The sequence below is a fragment of the Phyllostomus hastatus genome, unplaced genomic scaffold (genome assembly GCF_019186645.2).
Source record: "Phyllostomus hastatus isolate PE091 unplaced genomic scaffold, TTU_PhHast_1.1 phas_contig_37, whole genome shotgun sequence".
Taxonomy (NCBI): Eukaryota; Metazoa; Chordata; class Mammalia; order Chiroptera; family Phyllostomidae; genus Phyllostomus; species Phyllostomus hastatus.
Window position 1 is genome coordinate 9,635,699 of NW_025333867.1, and position 20,179 is coordinate 9,655,877.

Here is a 20,179-nt window from a genome sequence, read left to right on the forward strand (position 1 = left end):
TTTATCCATTTATCCATTAACAGGCACTTAGTTTGTTTCTATGTCTTGTCATAGTGCAGCTGTGAAAATGGGTACAGAATCTTCTTTAACATAGTCAAAATATCTGATTTTGAATATCTGATTTTGTCATAATGCAGCTGTGAAAATGGGTACAGAATCTTCTTTAACATAGTCAAAATATCTGATTTTGAATCTATACTTTGCTCTTTTTCTAGCTGTGTGACCTTTTTCCTCATTCTTAAAATTGGAATAACAATCAGATCCTACTGATTGTTAGGGTTGTTCAGAAGGCTAATGCTTATAGAATATTTCTATTGGTTTTGCCCCATGGTAAATATTGCCTGTTATTTTTATTATCACTGTTATTCTTACATGTATTACCACAGCTCCCTTATCTACTACATTTTCATTTCTTGAAGGGCAAAGTTAGTCTCTATAACCCTCTGACTGGACATCAACAAGTAATTGACACATGAATGAAATAAAAAATACATATGGCAGAGAAGATTGGAGTCAGGGTATGAAATGCCCATATTAAAAACATTTATTTTGCCCTGGCTGGTGCGGCTCAGTGGATTGACCGAAAGGTTACTGGTTTGGTTCCTGTCAGGGCACATGCCTGGATTGCGGGCCCAGTCCCTGGTGGGGCATGTGAGCGGCAACTAATAGATATTTCTCTCCCTTTCTTTCTCCCTCCTTTCCCCTCTCTCTAAAGATAAATAAATACCATACTTTGTTGTATGTAATGTGTACTTCTTTGCCCAAATTTTGAGTGAAAAATAAGGATGTGCATTATACATGGGGATAATGACTACATAACATGGGTTTAATAATCCTGTGTATAATACTCACAAATCGTGGGTGTGCATTATACATGGGTGTGTATTATATACTGCAAAATACAGTAACATCTTTAAAAACCATTTATTTTTATTTGGTTAGGCTTTTGGGAAGGGAGGTGATAGTTAATTGAGAGTTTGGAGTTTTTTACTAGAAAGTTTAGGTTTAATCAGATCGACCAATAATTTCTAAGCTGTTTTGAAGAGCCCCAGGTTGTCTGGAGGTGCATCAAGGTTTGCTAAGGGGCTCGAATAGGAGGTGTGACACAGAGGAGAGTGGGAGGCCGAATAATGAACAAACACTCCCCTCTCCTAAATCCCTCCATAGCTACCCCCACCCCAAAGCCAGACGGTTGTGTGATGATCCCTTTTATGTGTTGGATTTCTGCTTAAATTTCATTGTAAGAGGAGTTTAGTTGTAGGGGCAGCACATCCTACTTACTCTGGAGTGCTGGGTGTATGATGATGGCATAGACACTGGAGGCAGGAAGACCAAGGCAGTGACCAAATGAGGTGGGTTGAAGGTGATGGCAGCTGAGAATCTGAGAAGCACTCTGAAGGAGAGCTCACACAGCACCCAGGCTCACAAGAAAGAGTCTGTAGTGCTCTTTAATTGGTAGTGTGGGAAAGAAGAGCCCATTTGTGTTTTGTGTTTTAAGACAAGAGACGAAACTGATTAGTAAGACAGGTTTTGATATATAAATTGCAGACAGGGCATTGGCAGGTCTGCTGGAGATTAGAACCTGTGAGATTAGAAACCCAAGGACATTGAACTTTATTGATCAAATATATACTGCACATCACCTACCTAACAGTGTGATGGTCATGTGAGCATGTTGAGCCTGTGGGTTATGATGAGCAAAGCAATTGTGGTCTTGTCTTCATGGATCCTGCAGTACTGTGGGGAAGGCAAGTAATCCATAGTCATTGACACGTAATGAGACATGTGATAATAGCTGTGAAGGAGAGAACTGTGTGCTTTGAGTATTTCTGGCAGGGAGGGGATTTGACTCAAGGTGGAGCAAATCAGGGATGATTTTATGAAGAAATGATTGTTGAACTGACAGCTAGAATTATGGGAGTTACAATAAATGGATGTGTGAGAGACCAGGATGGTCAGGAGAATTGAGGAAGAGGGAACAACCTGTGAAGCTCAGGAAGAAGGGATTATGGAGTCCAAACGAGGTCAGTGTGACCTGCAGGCAGAGAGAACTGGGAGGAAGGATAAGGTTGGCCTTGAACCTGGTAGTTTGTGACAGCCAACTACAAGTGCAAGAGCAGAAACTCTGTTCTCTGAACTTTTCCACTCCAGCCTTGTCTGGCCTTTTGTTTGCTACTCCTCTTTCTTTTGGGTCTTATATTAGTTTGCTAGGGCTGCCTTAACAGAGCACCACAGACTGGATGGATTAAGCAACAGAAATTTATTCTCTCATAGTTCTGGAAGCTAGAAATCTGAGATCAAGGTGTCAGCAGGGTTGGTTCCTTCTGAGAACCGTGAGAGAGAATCTGCTCCAGGCCTCTCCCTCCTTTGGTAGTTTATTGACAATATCTGGCGATCTTTGGCTTGAATAAGCATCGCCTCAATGCCTGCCTTCATTTTCACATGATGTTCTGTGTGTGTGTGTGTGTGTGTGTGTGTGTGTGTGTGTGCATCCAAATTTCGTATTTTTGTAAGTCATATCGGATTCAGGGTCTGCCCTACTCTTCTGTGACCTGATGTTTACCGATTTCATCTATAATTATATTATTTCCAAATAAGGTCACATTTTGAGGTACTGGGGGTTAGGACTTATATACATGAATTTTCAGGGGGACACGATTCAACCCATACCAGGTCCTATTTTTAGCATGTCATTATGGTTTTAGAAAAAGCTCTTCAAATATGAACATGAATTTTTCCCCTTTTATGTTAAAGCCCAAAAATGAAAAGATAAATTGAAACTGGCTTATAGTAAACACACAGTAAAATATAGATAATAAAGTTTTTGTTCAAGTGCCATAATTTACCTCCACCTTATAAGAAAATACAAGTTCTTATTGTTGCCCATTATCCTATTAGACAGTTGCTGCCAAATGGATATTATTAGCTTGAAACCAGTGGAACCCAAATTTATGCTAGTGTAGAAGGGTAGTTGGAGAGAAGGAAAAAGGAGAAGGACACAGAGGCAAAGCAGAGGATGCAACCAAAAGTAAACTCAGACTTCCTGGCATGGAATTAGTATTTGCAGAAGGTGCCAAACAGACACTTGGAGACTGTGTTGCCACGGGGTGTGGCTGCTGGACCATAATATAGCTGCTGGTAGGTTGTTGTCAGATGTCCAGTCTGTGGAAGGTGGCTTCCAGGCTACCTGGTCATCTTCCTTTCCATCTTGGGTTTCCCAAGACTGGGGACCTATTGTCAATTCATATAAACATTTTTAAGTGCTGTTAATTTTTTCTCCTTCCTCTGTATTCCTGTCTACTCAGAATCTGTATTCAACTATAGGTCACTGTTAGTTTTATGAAGGCTAAAATTTATCTGGTAGGTTTCCTCCTGTAGGCCCATAAGCTGGTAGCCATTCTTGTGGGTTAGTGGCTATGCTACACAGGTTATTAAATGTTTTGAATTTCACCCCTAGTTTAACATAGTTTTTAAATTCAGTTATTATTCTAGTTATGCATTAGAGCCTGAGAAATAAGTCTGTAGCCCATTTGGGGCATAAAATCTTAGGGTTGGAGGAAGTTTATTAGTTTTCTGGGACAACTTCTTCCTACAATAGTCTAACAACTGGTTATCCAGTCTTCCCAAGAGTATTCAAATCGACTAGGAACTCCTTACTGCAAAACACCATGGAGGACTTTGTGTTGAGCTAATCCCACCCCCGTTTAGTATTTTATTTTTGTTTTTATTGAATTCTTTGTAGTTTGTTTTTTTCTGTTTTATTTTAGCTCTTCAGTTAATTGAAGGCATGCTATTTTGTTTCCCCTTTGAATGTCTCTGGGAACATTTATCTTATTTTTTTATGCCATTTCTCAATTGTCACCCTCTAAAGCCACTTTAGCTTGTCTCTGTCCCTGAAAAACTTGAAAAAAACACTTTTTAGAGGTAGTGGTTTCATCAGGGTAGACTGCAGTAAAACCTACTGTATTGTTTTAACTGGGATGGTTAGCTCAACTGGTTATTTGTTGTGTATTCTGCCACTTTGAATCACCCAGAATTCAGGTTCGTAGTGTCTTAATCACTTCACCTCAAATGACTTTCTTTTTGCAACATTTCTCAAAAACCTTCAGTTGTTCTGTATTGGTTGAATACAGTTTATACTTCTTTGCCTGAATTAAATGCCTTCTAGAATGTGTCTTAGGTCAGGATTTTTCAGATTCTGTTAGAGGAATACTGGATCTGCCAGATGTTAACAGCTGTTCTCTTTCACCACCAGCCCTACGCCTCAGAAGTAGAATAAGGATTCTGCCAGGAAATAATTTGGGAAATGCTGTTTCTAGATCCCCCTCTTGCTGACTCTCAAGGTACTTTCACAAGCTTAAGGTTTTGAGAGCTCTTTTGTACTTGTATTAGTTTCCTAGGGTTGAGGTAATAAATTGCCTCAATTGGATGGCTTAGGACAACAGATTTATCCTCTTATAGTACTGGAAGCCAAGTCAGGACCATGCTGTGGTATGGACCAAAGAATGGAAAATCCATTCTTTGCTCTTCCAGTGTCTGATGGATGCTGGCATCTCTTGACATGTGGTCACATCACTACAGTCTGTTTCTGTGGTCACATAATGTCCACCTCTTCTGTGTGTCTTCTCATCTATCTGTGTAGTATCTCTGTCTCAATAAAGATTAAAATAATTTAATCTTCATTGTTTTTTTCCCATTATCATTTAATCCACTCATACTTACCTCCCTGCAGCAATCACCACACTGTTGGAGGGATTGAGTGGAAAGGAAAAAAGGACTCATGGGCAAAGACTGTATTTTGAATATAAGATAACATTCACACTTTCTAGTGATTAGGATGTGGGTATGTCTTCGGGAGGCAACATTATTTAGCATATCACAATAACTAAACAGCTGATCTTTTGTCCATTTGTGACCAAGAAGCACTTTGTTCACACTTGTTATAGATACTCCTTCTTGCCAGAAATAGCTTTTCCTTTTTATCTACAACTTTTATCATTAAGCTCAAGTCTTTTACTCTTTCACATTGCCTTCCTATGAATCTTGGCTCCTACATTTTTTTAAAGTACATTTTATTGATTATGCTATTACAGTTGTCCCATTTTTTTCTCCCCTTTATTCCCCTCCACCCTGCACTCCCCCTCCCACCACCATTTCCCTCACCAGTTTCATGTCCATGGGTCGTACGTATAAATTCTTTGGTTTCTCCTTTTCCTATACTATTCTTAACTTCCTCCTGTCTATTTAGTACCTACCAATTTTGCTTCTTATTCCTTGTACATTTTCCACCCTTCATCCCCCACTTCATCTCCACTGATAACCCTCCATGTGATCTCCATTTTTGTGATTCTCTTCCTGTTCTAGTTGTTTGCTTAGTGTGTGTTTGTTTTTGTTTTTTAGGTTCAGTTGATAATTATGAGTTACTTGTCATTTTAGTGTTCATAGTTTAGATCGTCTTCCTTTTCTTAGATAAGTCCCTTTAACATTTCATACAATAAGGGCTTGGATGATGAACTTCTTTAACTTGACCTTATCTGGGAAGCACTTTATCTGCTCTTCCATTCTAAATGATAGCTTTGCTAGATAGAGTAATTTTGCATATAGGTCTTTGCCTTTCATGACTTGGGATAATTCTTTCCAGCCCCTTCTTGCCTGCAAGGTTTCTTTTGAGAAATCAGCTGGGATTCTTATGGGCACTTCTTTGTAGGTAACTTACCCTTTCCTCACTGCTTTTAAGATTCTCTTTTTATCTTTAACCTTGGGTAATATAATTACGATGTGCATTGGTGTGTGCTTCCTTGGATTCAACTTCTTTGGGACTCCATGAGCTTCTTGGACTTCCTGGAACTTATTTCCTTTGCCAGATTGGGGAAGTTTTCCTCCCTTATTTGTCCAAATAAGTTTTCCATTTCTTGTTCTCCCTCTTCTCCTCCTGGCACTGCTATGATTTGGATGTTGGAACATTTACAGTTGTCCTGGAGGTTCCTAATCCTCTCCACATATTTTTGAATTCTTGTTTCTTTATTCTATTCTTGTTGAATGTTTATTTCTTTGTTCTGCTCCAAATCGTTGATTTGGGTCTCAGTTTCCTTCCCTTCACTATTGGTTCCCTGTGTATTTTTCTTTATTTCACTTTTCATAGCCTTCACATTTTCCTCTATTTTGTGACCATACTCAACCATTTCTTTAAGCATCCTGATTACCAGTGTTTTGAACTCTACATCTGATACGTTGACTATCTCCTTGTCACTTAGTTCTATTTTTGGAGCTTTGATTTGTTCTTTCATTTGGGCCATATTTCTTTGTCTCAAAGCACCTGTTACATTTTAAGGGGCAGAGCCTTAGGTATTCGCCAGGGTGGGGCAACCCACCTCACTGCATTGTGGCACTGTATGTGGGGGAGGGGTCAAAGAGGGAACAATGCCACTTTCTTGGCTCTTGGCTGGCTTTCAGTCACTTCCCTTGCTACCCACAAGCAATTTGGCCCCTCTGGTGCTGATTCTTGGGTAGGTGGGTTTGTGTACATTCCAAGACCCTGTGAGTCTCCCCAACGAACTCTCCTGTGAGGTTGGGATTTTCTCCTGCCACCTCAACCCCACAGATGTTTACAGCCAGGGGTTTTGAGACTTTCTTTTCCCACTCTGGTACCCTGGGTTGTATGGTCTGTCTCACTTCCCAGTTGTTCCTCTCAGGTTATCTGCACTCAGATGTGGGGCTGTCCAGTCTGCCAGCCTCTGCTTCTCCTGCCCAGTTCTCCAGCTGTTGCCTTGCAGTGTGTCTCTTTGCCTGGGCTGCCTATCTGCACTCCTTATACCAGTCTGAATGAATGTTTCTTCTTTAACTCCTTGGTTTTTGGACTTCCATACAGTTCAATTTTCTGTCAGTTCTGTTTATTTTTGTTTTTAAATTTGTTATTTTCCTTCTTTTGGTTGTGCGAGGGGTCACAGCGTATCTACCTATGCTTCCATCTTGGCCAGAGTCTGGCTCCCTATTTTTAATTGGAAAGTAGTTTGGTTTATATTTTTGCAAACTCTTTGAAAATGTCATAGATTCCATAATTAAAATTGTTCAGTCTACACATAAAAATTAATGAATCACTGCCAGTTTACAAACATGTTGAAGGAAAGAGAAGTCAGTGAAGGCAGTGAATGATTTTGGGTTCTTTGCCAGCACTCACTGGATGAGTTTGACAAACATTTCTGTAATATTTTCTTTTCTATTTTAAACAAAAGGAATTCTTGTGAAACTGCAGATAAGGGGAGACTACTGTGCTTACAGACAAAAGACCATTTCTTTAGTATACCTAAAGGCGGGGTTATCTAAGCAATCATTCTCAATATGGATTATTCCAAAATTAATTAATGATACTTATTTAAAAATTATTTTGCACTAAACTACATATTTTATATACATTTATTAGTTAATTGAAAAGCTTTAAAAAACATTCATGGGCTCTTGTTTTGGTTGAAATATTTTTTTGTGATTGAAGGAGAGGTATGGTGGAAATAACGCTATAGTTAGGATTAAACAAATTGATTTCATATTCTGCCAAGTTATCTAATACCTATATGATCTTGAACAAAGGAGTTAACCTTTCTGAACTTCAATTTTCTAATCTGGAAAAATGGGGATAATATACTCTACTTCACCAGGGTATTGTGAGATATGAATGGGAAAAATATTTTAGAGTACTTAGCAACCATAGGAATTATAAAATGTAACACTATTTTGATATAAATAATAGTTAAATTCCTTAAAGAACATATACAGGTTCTGGCATAAGTAACATCATTTTTTTATTATAAAACCTTTTATTACAAAATCATAAGCATGTAATTCTGTAAGTATATCACACTCAAGCAGACCATATGATATTTTAGGTGAAATGTTCAAATTAAAATGATAAATTATTACACCCATGTTATTACCCTACCAAATGCATTCAAGCAGGCCTTACTTTTGCCAGACCCTGTATAGTATAATGTAAGGTTGACTTAACTACATCTATTAGAAGATGATAGCTTATATGAATTTTAAGCCTAATGCTTTGGTAGAAAAATACTTACAACTTTTCTAAATGTAAGATTTAAATCTAAATAATGTAGTCAAATATCCTAAATAAGTCATAATATTAGGATGGACAATCACTGGGAAACAAAACAGTAGTTAGATATTTAAGTATTATAACATTGGACCAAGAGGTGAGTGTGATCATGTTAGATTGGATTAGAGACACCTTGGCAATGTGTCCTTCAGTCCAAGATTGTGATGAAATTGGGAATTTGGAACTGTGGGCTGTTGTGACCAAGACGTGGAGTTCTATAAATTCCCTGTTAGGATGGGCATTATTTTTCAGCTAGAAAATCTTCATTTCACCCAACCCCACTCACCTTTGTCTGCCCTTACAAACTCTGGTCTTTAGTAGAGTGTGATCTTGATAATGTTTTCTATCTGTCCTATTAAGTCAAGATTTTAAAAGTGTATGGTTGAATAACAGCTATGCTCCGTTGCTGTTTGTTAAAGAAAGCAAAATGACAAATTAAAAATAACTTAAAGCATAAGCCCTATAGAAGTTTCAGCTGTCATGTGACAATTTCTTTTACTCACACCCTGCCCTCGTGTTTGTGTTAGGACTGAAAGGCAGTGACACTGAAGAGAGTTGCAGGTATGATGGAGGCATGTACTTTTATGCACTTCCCTCCCCCCTCTCCCCAAATGGTTTTTGGTACCTTTTCTGAGTGGCAGAACCCTACTGTGCAATATATAGAACATAACAAATAAATAGAGAGATCTCCTAGCCCAGGAAATTTTTACCAGCTCAACCACACCTCAGTAAAATCAACATTATTTGTAACTGTTCTAAACTCTTGACTTACACTCACTCATTCCTACAACACTCCATTCTTTATCTGTTCTCAAGCTCTGAATTTTAGTTAGTTTTTTAGTTTTATGATAGGCAGCTGAGTAGATGCTTACAAATTTCTCAATTTACACTCACATATATATATGCTTCATCTTTTGCAATGATTTTAAGTTATGCAAATCATAGTTCTTATTTTTTATCTTCTGTGGTGTGCAATGTCTTCAGGGTGGTGGGGACTCTTGTTACAGCAGATGAGATCTGCAATGCACTAGGGAACCGATAAGTGACATTTCTGTCATAGCATGCATATATTTTAAGAACGATTTTAATTAGATTGTGCCAATGAGTTACATCCTTGAAAGAAATTGGTGTAAAAAGAGCAAGAATGTTTGTAAATAGTTAAACTCCATATGTCACCAACAGTGACATTTTAGTAACAACCTGTTAAATGAATGTATAGTAAATTAGGAAAAGGTATAGTGTTCAATTTTTGTTCTTTTTATGACCTTTTAAAAAACTAAACAAAAAGATGTTTGTTTTGTCTTCCTCCCCAAATCAGGACATAAATTATAAAAAGAAATGCACAAGAAATATGAATAAATCAGGTAAAGAATAAAATTTTATAATTCTCTTTTCAGTACAAAGTTTTTTTCTTCCAATTTAAAATTTTTTTTTTCCTTAATCTTGGCCTTGAACACTGGACAGAGTACCTCTCTGTTTTAGTTTGAGTACCTGCAAAAAATTATTTCCTCTATAAATCACTTGGATGATTAGAACTACATAAGCATGTGCTTTGCAAAGAGATAGCCTTTAATTACATGGCCTGTCACTTCCAGAGATAATGAGAAAAGGAAAAGGAAAGAGAAGATCTCTATTTTCAAATTTTGTCCAATTTTAATTTATATATACATATATGCACACATGTTTACTATGAAGAAATTTGTTTTAAATTTTATTTTTAATTACAGTTAACATAATATAACATTAGTTTCAGAAATACAACATAGTATTAGGCACTTATATAACTTATGAAGTTGTCACCCAGGTAAGTCTAGCACCCCCTTGGCACAATACGTAGTTATTACAGTATTATTGACTAAATATACCCCCATGACTACTTTGTAACAATTATTACTTCTTAATCTCTTTTCTTTTTCACCCATCCCCTCCACCCTGTCCCCTGAATCTGGCAACCATCAAAATGTTCTCTGTGTTTATGAGTGTTTCTGTTTAGTTTGCTCATTTGTTTTGTTTTTAGATTCCATATACAAGTGAAATCATATGGTATTTGTCTTTTTTTCTGACTTATTTCACTCAGCACAATGCCTCTATGTCCATTCATATTGTCGCAAATGTCAAGATTTCATTCTTTTTTATGGCTGAGTAATATTGCATTGTATTTATGTACTACCTTGTCTTTATCCAAATCATTTATTGATGGGCACTTAGTTTGCTTCCATATCTTGGTAGTTAGATGCCATAAATAATTCTGCACTGAAAATAGGGGTGTATGTATCTTTTTGAATTAGTGTTTGGATTTCCTTGGATAGATATTCAGAAGTAGAATTGTTGGGTCATAAAGTACTTGCATTTTTAGCTTTTTGAGGAACCTCCACTGTTTTCCACAGTGACTGCACCAATTTGCAATCCCACCAACAGTGCATTAGGGTCACCTTTTCTCCACATCCTCATTAATACTTCCTGTTTGTTGATTCATCGATAATAGGTGTTCTGATAGGTGTGAGGTGATAAGATCATTTTGATTTTAATTTTAATTTTCCTGGGGATTAATGACATGGAGCATCTTTTCATATGTTTATTGGCCATTCTTAGGTCCTCTTTGGAGAAATGCCTATTTAGGTCCTCAGCCCGTTTTTAAATTGGATTGTATGTCTTTTTGGTGTCAATTTTTATGAACTTTTTATATATTTTGCACAATAGCCCCTTATCAGATATATCATCGGTGAATATCTTCTCATTTAGGAAGTTGTCTTTTTTTGTTGTTGATGGTTTCCTTTGCTGTGCAAATAGTTTTTAGTTGATATAGTCCCATTTGTTTTTGTTTCCCTTGCCCAAGGAAACATATCCAGAAAAGTGTTATTAAAAACAATGTCAGAGAGTTTTCTACCTACATTTTCTTGTAGGAGTTTTCTGGATTCAGGTTTTACATTTAAGTCTTAATCCATTTTGAGTTTATTTTGTATATGGTGTAAGTAGTAGTTTTATTTTGTTTTATCTATTTGTTCAGTTTTCCCAACATTATTTATTGAATAAACTGCCATCTTTACCTTATTGTACATTCATGTCTCCTTTGTCATAGATTACTTGACCATGTAAGTGTGGGTTTATTTTCTGGGCTTTTGGTTATGTTCTAGTGATCTATGCCTCTGTCTTTGTGCCAGTATCATGCTGTTTTGATTACTATATCCATGTAGTATAGTTTGAGATCAACTAGCATGGTATCTCCAACTTTGTTCTTCTTTTTCAAGTTTGCTATAGCTATTCAGGGTCTTTGGTGGTTCCATATAAATTTCAGGATTATTTGTTCTAGTTCTGTGAAAAATTCCATTTGTATTTTGGTAGGTATTGCATTGAATCTATAGATTGCTTTAGAGTGTATGGACATTTTAACAATGTTAATTCTTCCTATCCATGAACACGGTATATATTCTTCTAATTATTTGTATTTTCAGTTTTTTCTTTGTTGTCTTATAGTTTTCCAAGTACAGATCTTTTAACTTCTTGGTTAAATTTATTCCTAGGTCATTTTTATGATGCAGTTGTAGATGGGATTGTTTTCTTAATTTTTGTCCTGATAGTTTGTTATTGTTGTATAAAAATGCAACTGGACTCTAAATATTAATTTTGTATCCTTCTACCTTACTGAATTCATTTATCAGTTCTGATAGGTTTTTTTTTGTAGAGCCAAGAAATTACTTTTAATCCTGACGCTTACTGGTAATATATTATTAATTTCTCTGCAGATCTATATAAATCTGTATCCATTTATTTGGAGCCCTGAGTTTAAAAACTTTCAGTTGTATGTTGTTCTCAACTAAAAAGGAGTTATTCACATCAGACGAAACTGGCCAGTAGGCAGATCTTTCAAAAGATTTTGACTAAGATATACTTCTTGTATTTCCACTGTTCTTTCCCACCTTGATTTCACCAAGTGTGGTGATTTATTTCTCCAAGGCACTGTCACTTCTAGTAGAGAAGAGATCAGTATGGTAGTATTTCTTAGCTCTTCTTTTATGCACACAACCTTGTCACCTCTGTTCATTACTAATGCATCTACTGGTGTTCCCTGATAATAGGTTATCTGGTTAATATTTCATCCTGTCCTTCTGTGGGTTGGCTAATGCTTGTGAAATGTCGAAATCCAAGCCCCCGTTGAAGCATAATTGTTTCTAGGGCAGGAAATGCCTTGCTTCTCAGGCATTAGGATAAGGACTAAGTTTCTTACGTTCTTTCAGTCCTCTATTCCATAACACCTGTGGCCTAAATAAATGTTTGATATTCACTAATCTGGAATACTTTGCATTGTTAATAAATTCTATAGAGACAACATTTTATGTTAAAACACCCGTAAGCTCATCATTATGGAGTGATTGACCCCATTAGTGAAGCAAATAATTAAAAAAATGTATATATATATATAAATATAATTTCAAATTCTTGCTCTGGCTGCTGAGATCTTGGGGAATTTCTTGCTCTTAATTCACCTCAATTTGTTCATTTGTAAAATGGAGATAATAGAGCATTTAGAACATGCCTTGCATATCCTCAATGCTATACATGTGCTTAGTGTTATTAGTATTACTATTATCACCATCCTTTGTGTTAATAGTAGGTCATATTAGGACATTCGTTTTTCCTCTGAAGGATAAAATCATCGGTGAGTGTTGAGAATGGCAGAGTGGGAGAGAGAAAAACATGAGGTTCAAACTAAGGGAGCTTACATTTAAAAAAGTAAAGAAAATCTGTGGTATACAGTATTCTTTGGGCATATTGCCATTCATGTGGAAATGAACAGGTCAGCTCACCCTTGATGTGTCTTTCTATTATGTACACCTAGTACACATGCAGGCTGTTAGTAAATGCCTTTGGGCTTACTTTTGAGGCTTTTAGAACATTTTTGGGACTATATTTTGGGACTATCTCTGTGTGTGTGTATTGTCCTCCTAATCATACAATTAAAAATTACCTTTTCATATCTTATTAAAAAGTGTTTGCTTCCTACCATGTTGCCTTGACCTTTATCCCATTTTCCTTATAGAATGTTTCTGAACTACAGAAATTTGTTCGACTATGTGGAAATTAATGGTATTTCCGTGGATGTTGGGTTGTGCACATATACCTCGAGTTTAAATTGTGGTGTTTGCCTTCTTCCTTGCCATTTAAACTAAGAGTTTACAACAATCTTTAGTAACTTGAAGGAAATGTTTACTTTAGATGAGGTTATTATGGAAGTTCTTCCACTGAAGATCTGCTGATGTGTTTCAAATTATTTTTGAATGGCTTTTACTGGAGATAAAAATTAGCAGATTTTATATGTTTTAGACATGCATAAGAACAAATCAATTAGTAAAATACAACCTATTAAAATAGAAGATAAAAATAATTCTCAAAAGAAATATAATAAATGGTCATAAACACAAAGAAAACTCCTCAGTCTTAATACTAACCCAAAACTGGAAAGAAAAACATCATTTTTTAACCTGTCAAATTGGGAAAAACCTTTTCTAAAATTAAACTTATAGGCCATTTCTTTTCTCTGTGTTATCTCTGTGATTTATACATGTAAATCTTTTAAAAAATTTACCATGGACATAAGATATAATATTACAATCTTTGGGAATTGATCATGTTTGTGGGTAAAAAATTCAGGGTAATGGTAGACCAACATGTAGGATGACATTCTAGCTCCTCATGATTTACTGGAAGGTCTTGTGTTTGGCAGCAGAGCCATGGTCACTCCTTATGTTCAAGGTGTGTGTAAGCACCTTGCTTCCCTAGCAAGAGTTCAGAGGGAAGGGTTGGTTATTGAAAGAGTATCTGAACTGCTGGGTACAATCAATTCTTTATTATTTAGATATTGTTGATCATGTTTCTGAATTACTATGCTCCTCTCTACCAGAAGGTAAATCAAAGCAAGTAAAAGTCAGTTTTTCAGTAACTGCAGCTTTTATGAGGAAATAATTTTCAGCTTTAAAGACTACAAGAAATAGAAGTTTTTTATATGTTTGAGCTATTAATGGTGTCCTTATTTCTTGTCTACCAGTCAGTTAATCACCACTGTACTGGTAGTTGTTGGCTATATTCGTGTTCTTCACTTTGGTAATACATCGGCATGTTTTACTTGGTTTTCAACTGTAGACATTAAACCAGTGTCATCTTAGATCTTTTCATTGTCCTTTTTAGTGAAAAATTCTGAGGTCTGGGAGTCCAGAGACCTGTTTTTGTTGTTGTTGTTGTTGTTGTTGTTGTTGGTCTTTTGTTCTGGAGGAGGTGGGGGTACAGCTTGCACTACTTTCTAACTGTTCCTATACATTAAACATTTAAGTGTTTTGAATCTCAATTTCCTGATCTGTAAAATGAGAGATTTGGATTAATTAATCCCCGTGGTCTTTTGAATTCTGTGAGTCTGATAGAAATTTTATCCAATGATTTGTTTTACAAACATGAGCCAGGTTAAAATACTTCTCCAATATATTGTGCCTCTGGGCTCTTCACACTACAGTGGCTAATCTTCCCATTGGAAGTTTTTATTTTAAATCAAAACAGCATCTTCTAGTAATTATTGAGGTTTGTATTTTTCTTATTGGAAGTAGTGACTACTTTCATATTGTAATTGCAATTAGCTGAAAAATGCTTATTTTAGAGTAATTAGAATACATAGGGTTAAAGAGCATGAAAGGTGGTATAAACCAGTATTTTCTCCTCTTACAGAGGAGTATTCTATTTCTTGATGCTTGAGATGATCTAGACAAAGAAATTAATTTTATTGTGGCATGATATCTTTAGCCCAGTACTACTTATCTTATTCTGTTCAAAGAAGCTGACAAATGGAGCTTAGGCAGAATCATACAGTATAATTTAGCATGCAGTTCAGGGGCACTGGAATCCCAAATTGCATATAAGAAAGTATCCTGTTTATTTGTCCTTCTGAGCTGTAAGATCATCTATGTTTGAGGAGAGAAGAGAAATGCTAGTTTTTCCTTCTCTTCAGGAAGGTAGACTGCCTAGGACATATATGTTTGGACTTGGGGTGGATATGAGGTGAAGGTTGGTCAGTGCTTATTCAGCCTTCTATGGCCATTGGGAGAAGGGGAAAACTTTCTGTTCTTCATTAGCTTTTTATAGGTGTGAATCTCAGGTAGTTTTCTTATTTTAGCCCAGATGTAATTTAGCTAATTTCTGGAATTACTCTTAATTTTTATGGCTGTTTATCTGGAACATTTCTCAGTACTTGTGAAAGGTGGAGAACAGAGATGCCCATGTATATGGGCTGTAGGTATCAGGCACACTAAATCTGGCCCTTTTGAACCCTGGGCAGAGGCCCTGCCCCCTTGACCCTAAAACCCAAAACATGCATCTACCACAAATCCAAGTTTACCTCCAAACCACACTATACGGCTTCCCATGTGCTTGTGCCCAAATGAGACCGAGAAATTTCAGACGCTATGCCTGTCTCTCCTTTGAGCTCAGAGTGTTCTAAAATTACGAGACATCGCTGGGTTTGGGTCACCTGATTAAAACTAGAAGCACTATGTAATCCATGAAAATGCTTTGTAATGGAAAATGACTAAACCAATTTGCTTTACAATGAATCCACTTATGTTATTTTATTATTTTGTTGGGTTTAGATGTATTTTGGTAGGTCCCAGGTAGAGAGAAGGTTGTTTCCTAGGTCGAAGTAATGGGAGGCAATGGATTCTAGTCCTGGCATCATCTGTAGTGTGATATTAGGCAAATTGACTAACCTCCATGTTCCTCAGTTATCTCAGATGTCAAATGCTGCTTGCCTTCTAGACTGAGTTCTTGTAAAAATAAGAAAATATTTCTATGTCTTGAAAATGTTAAAGCCATGGTGATTACTTAAAACTATATAGCATTTAATATGAAATGGATACTCTTAATAACTATGTACAGAATTAAATTTAAGAGTCACAATTGGGACATTATTTATCCAGTTAAAAAGTTTTTTATAATAAGAATTGAACCTAGGCTGTATCAGATCGTGTTTATAGCAAATGAGTTGGAAACAGTCCATTAGTTCCTTCATTTCTGAGAGTTATGTGTCAGAATTTAATGGTGGCAGGTTCTCAGTTACCGTGACATTTTAGTCATTAATCTGATTGAAGCAATATCTAACAGCCCTGTTCTAGAGGAGGCAGAAACAATAACCCTGTTGGTTTGACAGACGCCTGCCTGTTTAGATACTGTGTCTCCAAGTGGAGGCCCCTCAGGGGTCTGGGGAGAGGACTAAGGGAGGCCAGCTGGGCTCCCTGGGACAGAGACCAGGAGACCTCTCTCTGCTCCACTTCCCACTCATTGTGCTGCCCAGGCCCTATCACTTGAGAGACCTGGCAAGGAAGTAAGAAGGAAGTGAATGCCACTGCAGGTTCACAATGTTCCAGTGTGGCTGGAAAGTTTGAGAAGTGACCTGGGTGAGAAGAACAAGACCTTATTGACAGGGTTCAGTCCTGGTTAGTCCTGTTTCACATCAGTTTTCTAAATAATCATAGCTCACCCTGCCTTCGTGGATCTTGAGCACTTTCACCTCTGCCTTTAAAAAAGCAAAAACAAAAACAGACCCAAAATAAAAAACTTTCTGGGCAACTATGGTAGAGCATAAAGCATTTTAACTTTTTATTTCAAGAGAAATTATAAAACGTGAAAAGTATGGTATCACCTGCTTCAAAATGATTAACACCAACAAAATAAAACAAAACATACTTTCTAGGGCTTCCCAACCTACTGTAAAATTATTCATCTTGTTGTAAATGCTTTTTCTGTTAAGCTATTTTCTCATTGATTTATCTATAAGACTACTGACTGTTCTCACATTTCCGATGGTTATGTAGATTGACCTCTGTTGTCCTGACCTGCATTATTTAGCCCACTTACATGATTTAGTTTACATATTGGGTACATAAAAATTACACAGTTGTATATATCATAAGATTGAAAGGAAAAGAAATATGCCAAACTATTTCTCTTCTTCTCTACATGAGTTGTAAACCAGAATATTTATGTCAAGAAATCAGAGGAAAATCAATGGAGGTTTTAATGAACCACAAAATGTGTCCCTTGTATACCTTGCCTTGTCATCCTGCTTGAATTTATGCATGATGTCTGCAGTAAGTAGTAAACACTCTCTTAGTAGTTCTGTCATTTTCAGGACTCACAGGTGTCTCCAATTTCAGCCCTAAGTCAATAACGATAATAAGGCTTCATTTTTCTTTTTCCCGGTATATCTCCTAGGAACATTTGAAGGTCAAAGGGATATCTTAAGCTTTTTAAAAAATAGAGAGCCCAAATATTCCTAATTACTTTTGGGTATACAAATTTTCAGTAGTTGGAGCCCCCATTTTTGTGTGTCTGGATGGGATGGAGGGGACTTGCCTGGACTGAAAGCAGAAGAGCAGTTGCAGGATTGCTTGCAAAATGTATACCCTATTCATTTCCTGAGCAAGGCTGGTGACCTCTAGAACAGTGATTTCTCATACTTTCTGAACCTAGAAGTGACACATGGAATATTTTAGTTTAAATGTACAACTATTACCCAGAAATTTTTAAAACAATTATTAATCATTTGAATATCCGTTTAGACACTTTCACTTAATGCACTGATTAACTGCATGATTTTAAGATGCATACAAATGAAGTACTTAATATTTTATAAAACAGATAAGCACCCTCTTTTTAAGTTTGTGTGCATGTGCACATATATTCAGTGATAATAATACAAATCTGATCATGTCTGCCACCCCCTACCCTCACTCTCACCTTAAAATTCTTTCTTTAGTGACCTTAGAGAATCCTTGGATTAGAAGCAAACTCCCACCAGTCTGTGGAAGGCCTCCCAGCAAAGGCTCTCACTTCCTCCTCTCCATCCTGGTGTCTTCTCTCAGTGATATCAGCCCTCTGGTGTTCTTTGCCTCCCCCTCACACTTACCCTGCTCTCTCCACAACTCCAATAGCTACTGTCTCTTCCCTTTCTAAGAGATTCCTTTTGGCACCCTCAGAATTAGAGTTTTAAGTTCCTACAACAGTACTAAGGCCTTCTGCTTTGCCTCACTTATGTTACATATTTTACACCAGTGGTTTTCAATCTTTTTCATCTCATGGCACACATAAACTAATTGTTAAAATTCTGCAGCACACCAAAAATTATACATTTTCTACCTATCTGACAAGAAAAAATAAGTATAATTTTGATTCATTTATACCAGATGGCTGTTGTTGTATTGGCTGTTGTCATTTTTTTTTTAATTTGAAAATCTAAGGGAAAAGAGGTCAGTGCCCCTGACTACATAGTCAGGTAGTGCATGCTTTAAAAACTCTTGTGGCATACAGGTTGAAGATTAGTGTTTTACACAGCTAATAAGGGGCAAAATCTAACTCTAAATCCATCTGATTATGAACATCGTGTTCTTTCTTTTGCCCCATATTAACTCCTTGGACTTCCGTTTCTTTCTGTGTGAGCGTAACAATGATAACACTTTAATGGTGCTTCTCTGGCACTGAGATGAAATAATGTCTATGAAAATGTGTAGTTAACAGTGGAAAAACATTTAGTGTTTACCATCATTACCTTGTTTGCCATGATTCTTAGTTTAATTTGTTTGCCATTATTCTTAATTTAAGTTTATATTGCCTCTTAAATGCTTTTATTAAAACTCTTAGTCTTTGCTGATTTCTTGGCTAGCCATGATGGGTCTGACATTTGTCAATTTTCCTTCTCTTCCCAGGATGGTTCGTACTTGGCTGAGTTCCTGCTGGAGAAAGGCTATGAGGTGAGTGACTCAGTGAGCAAGCACAGGCTAGTGGAATCACTTGGACACAGTGGCCTCCTGCTTCCTCTGCTGCCGTCCTTCTGTGTGTGTTTTCCACTGAAACTCTGATAACAAATCAAAATCAGGGGAAGAATGTGCCTTTTGGCTTGTAACCATGCCAGCTCATTGTACTGTTTATCTACTGGTGAGCACTGGTGGCTTCCCCCTGTTCCTTAGTGTTTAACTGCTTTGCACGCTTCCCACATTTTCAGATAAAGCAGCAACCTGTGTAAGCTAAAAGCTGTATCATTATTAGGGTTAATTTACGATGTGATATGTTACATAAAAAAGTCCCACTCACAGTGAAGTCATTTAATTCGGAAATTGCACAGAGCAATAAAAACTAAGTTGATCTTGCAAGCTTAAATGAAAAATTAACGCTTATAGATTTTGCTTTCTAAAAGGCAGCCATATATTTTATGGAAACTTCTGGATTCGCTGTGATCATCATTGTCTTTGTTGTGTTTTCTTCTCCTCCTTTTTCTCCTTCAATGTTTTCTCCTTTCTTTAAGAGAAACAAGGGTATCATATTTTAAATTTGATATAGTTTTGTTTTACCATTTTAAAGAACAATTTTCAGATTTGTACACCTATATAAATTCATGTTATACAGAGAATGAAAATCTACACAGTGACCCATATGCCCTGGCCTGATTTGGGAGTATTTACATTAATAATTTGGGTTCTCTGTTTATCCCAATTGGAGGTGCATTGCTTTAAAAATGTACACTGTGGACAAATGGACAAACACCAGCAAGAAATTTGGCATCTAAACACCCAACAGGATTTGCAAAGAAGAAACTAGTTTCTTACTTTAACTTTAACTCATAATCTTTTGTGAGAGCCTTGAGTTTTAGACTTTAAGAAGTAATAGCAGGTATGTTTAGTACCTTCTGTACCCTTATCTAAGAGCTAGTTCTGTATCTTAAAATAATATCAAAATAAGGCAATGTAATTATGAATGCATTATATATGTACACATATGTTCATATAAATAGATTCCTACTATAACTGAGGGATAAATACATATTTTACAGGGCAGCAGATTTTAGAAAGGATTCTATGTAGTGCAGAAGAGCTGGGTTTAGGTCTGGACTGATTTTTATTCAGGCTAGATTAACATAATGTTGCAATAAATCTGAAAGGAAAGGTATTATAGGGAAATGCTGGCTGAAACCAATGGGGCTTTAGTGGCTAGAGAGGAATTAGTGATTTGGCTATGTATTGAGTAAACCAGGAGAAGGAACTAACT

General features: G+C 36.6%; 1 protein-coding gene across 1 annotated transcript in view; it reads left to right on the top strand.

Moving 5' to 3' along the window:
* GMDS (GDP-mannose 4,6-dehydratase) overlaps positions 1-20,179 on the top strand; it is a 702,352-nt gene that overhangs the window by 130,255 nt on the left and 551,918 nt on the right. The window contains exon 2 of the mRNA XM_045841727.1: positions 18,844-18,888. Within this exon, the coding sequence (XP_045697683.1) occupies positions 18,844-18,888 (45 nt within the window). The remainder of the gene's footprint in view (positions 1-18,843; positions 18,889-20,179) is intronic.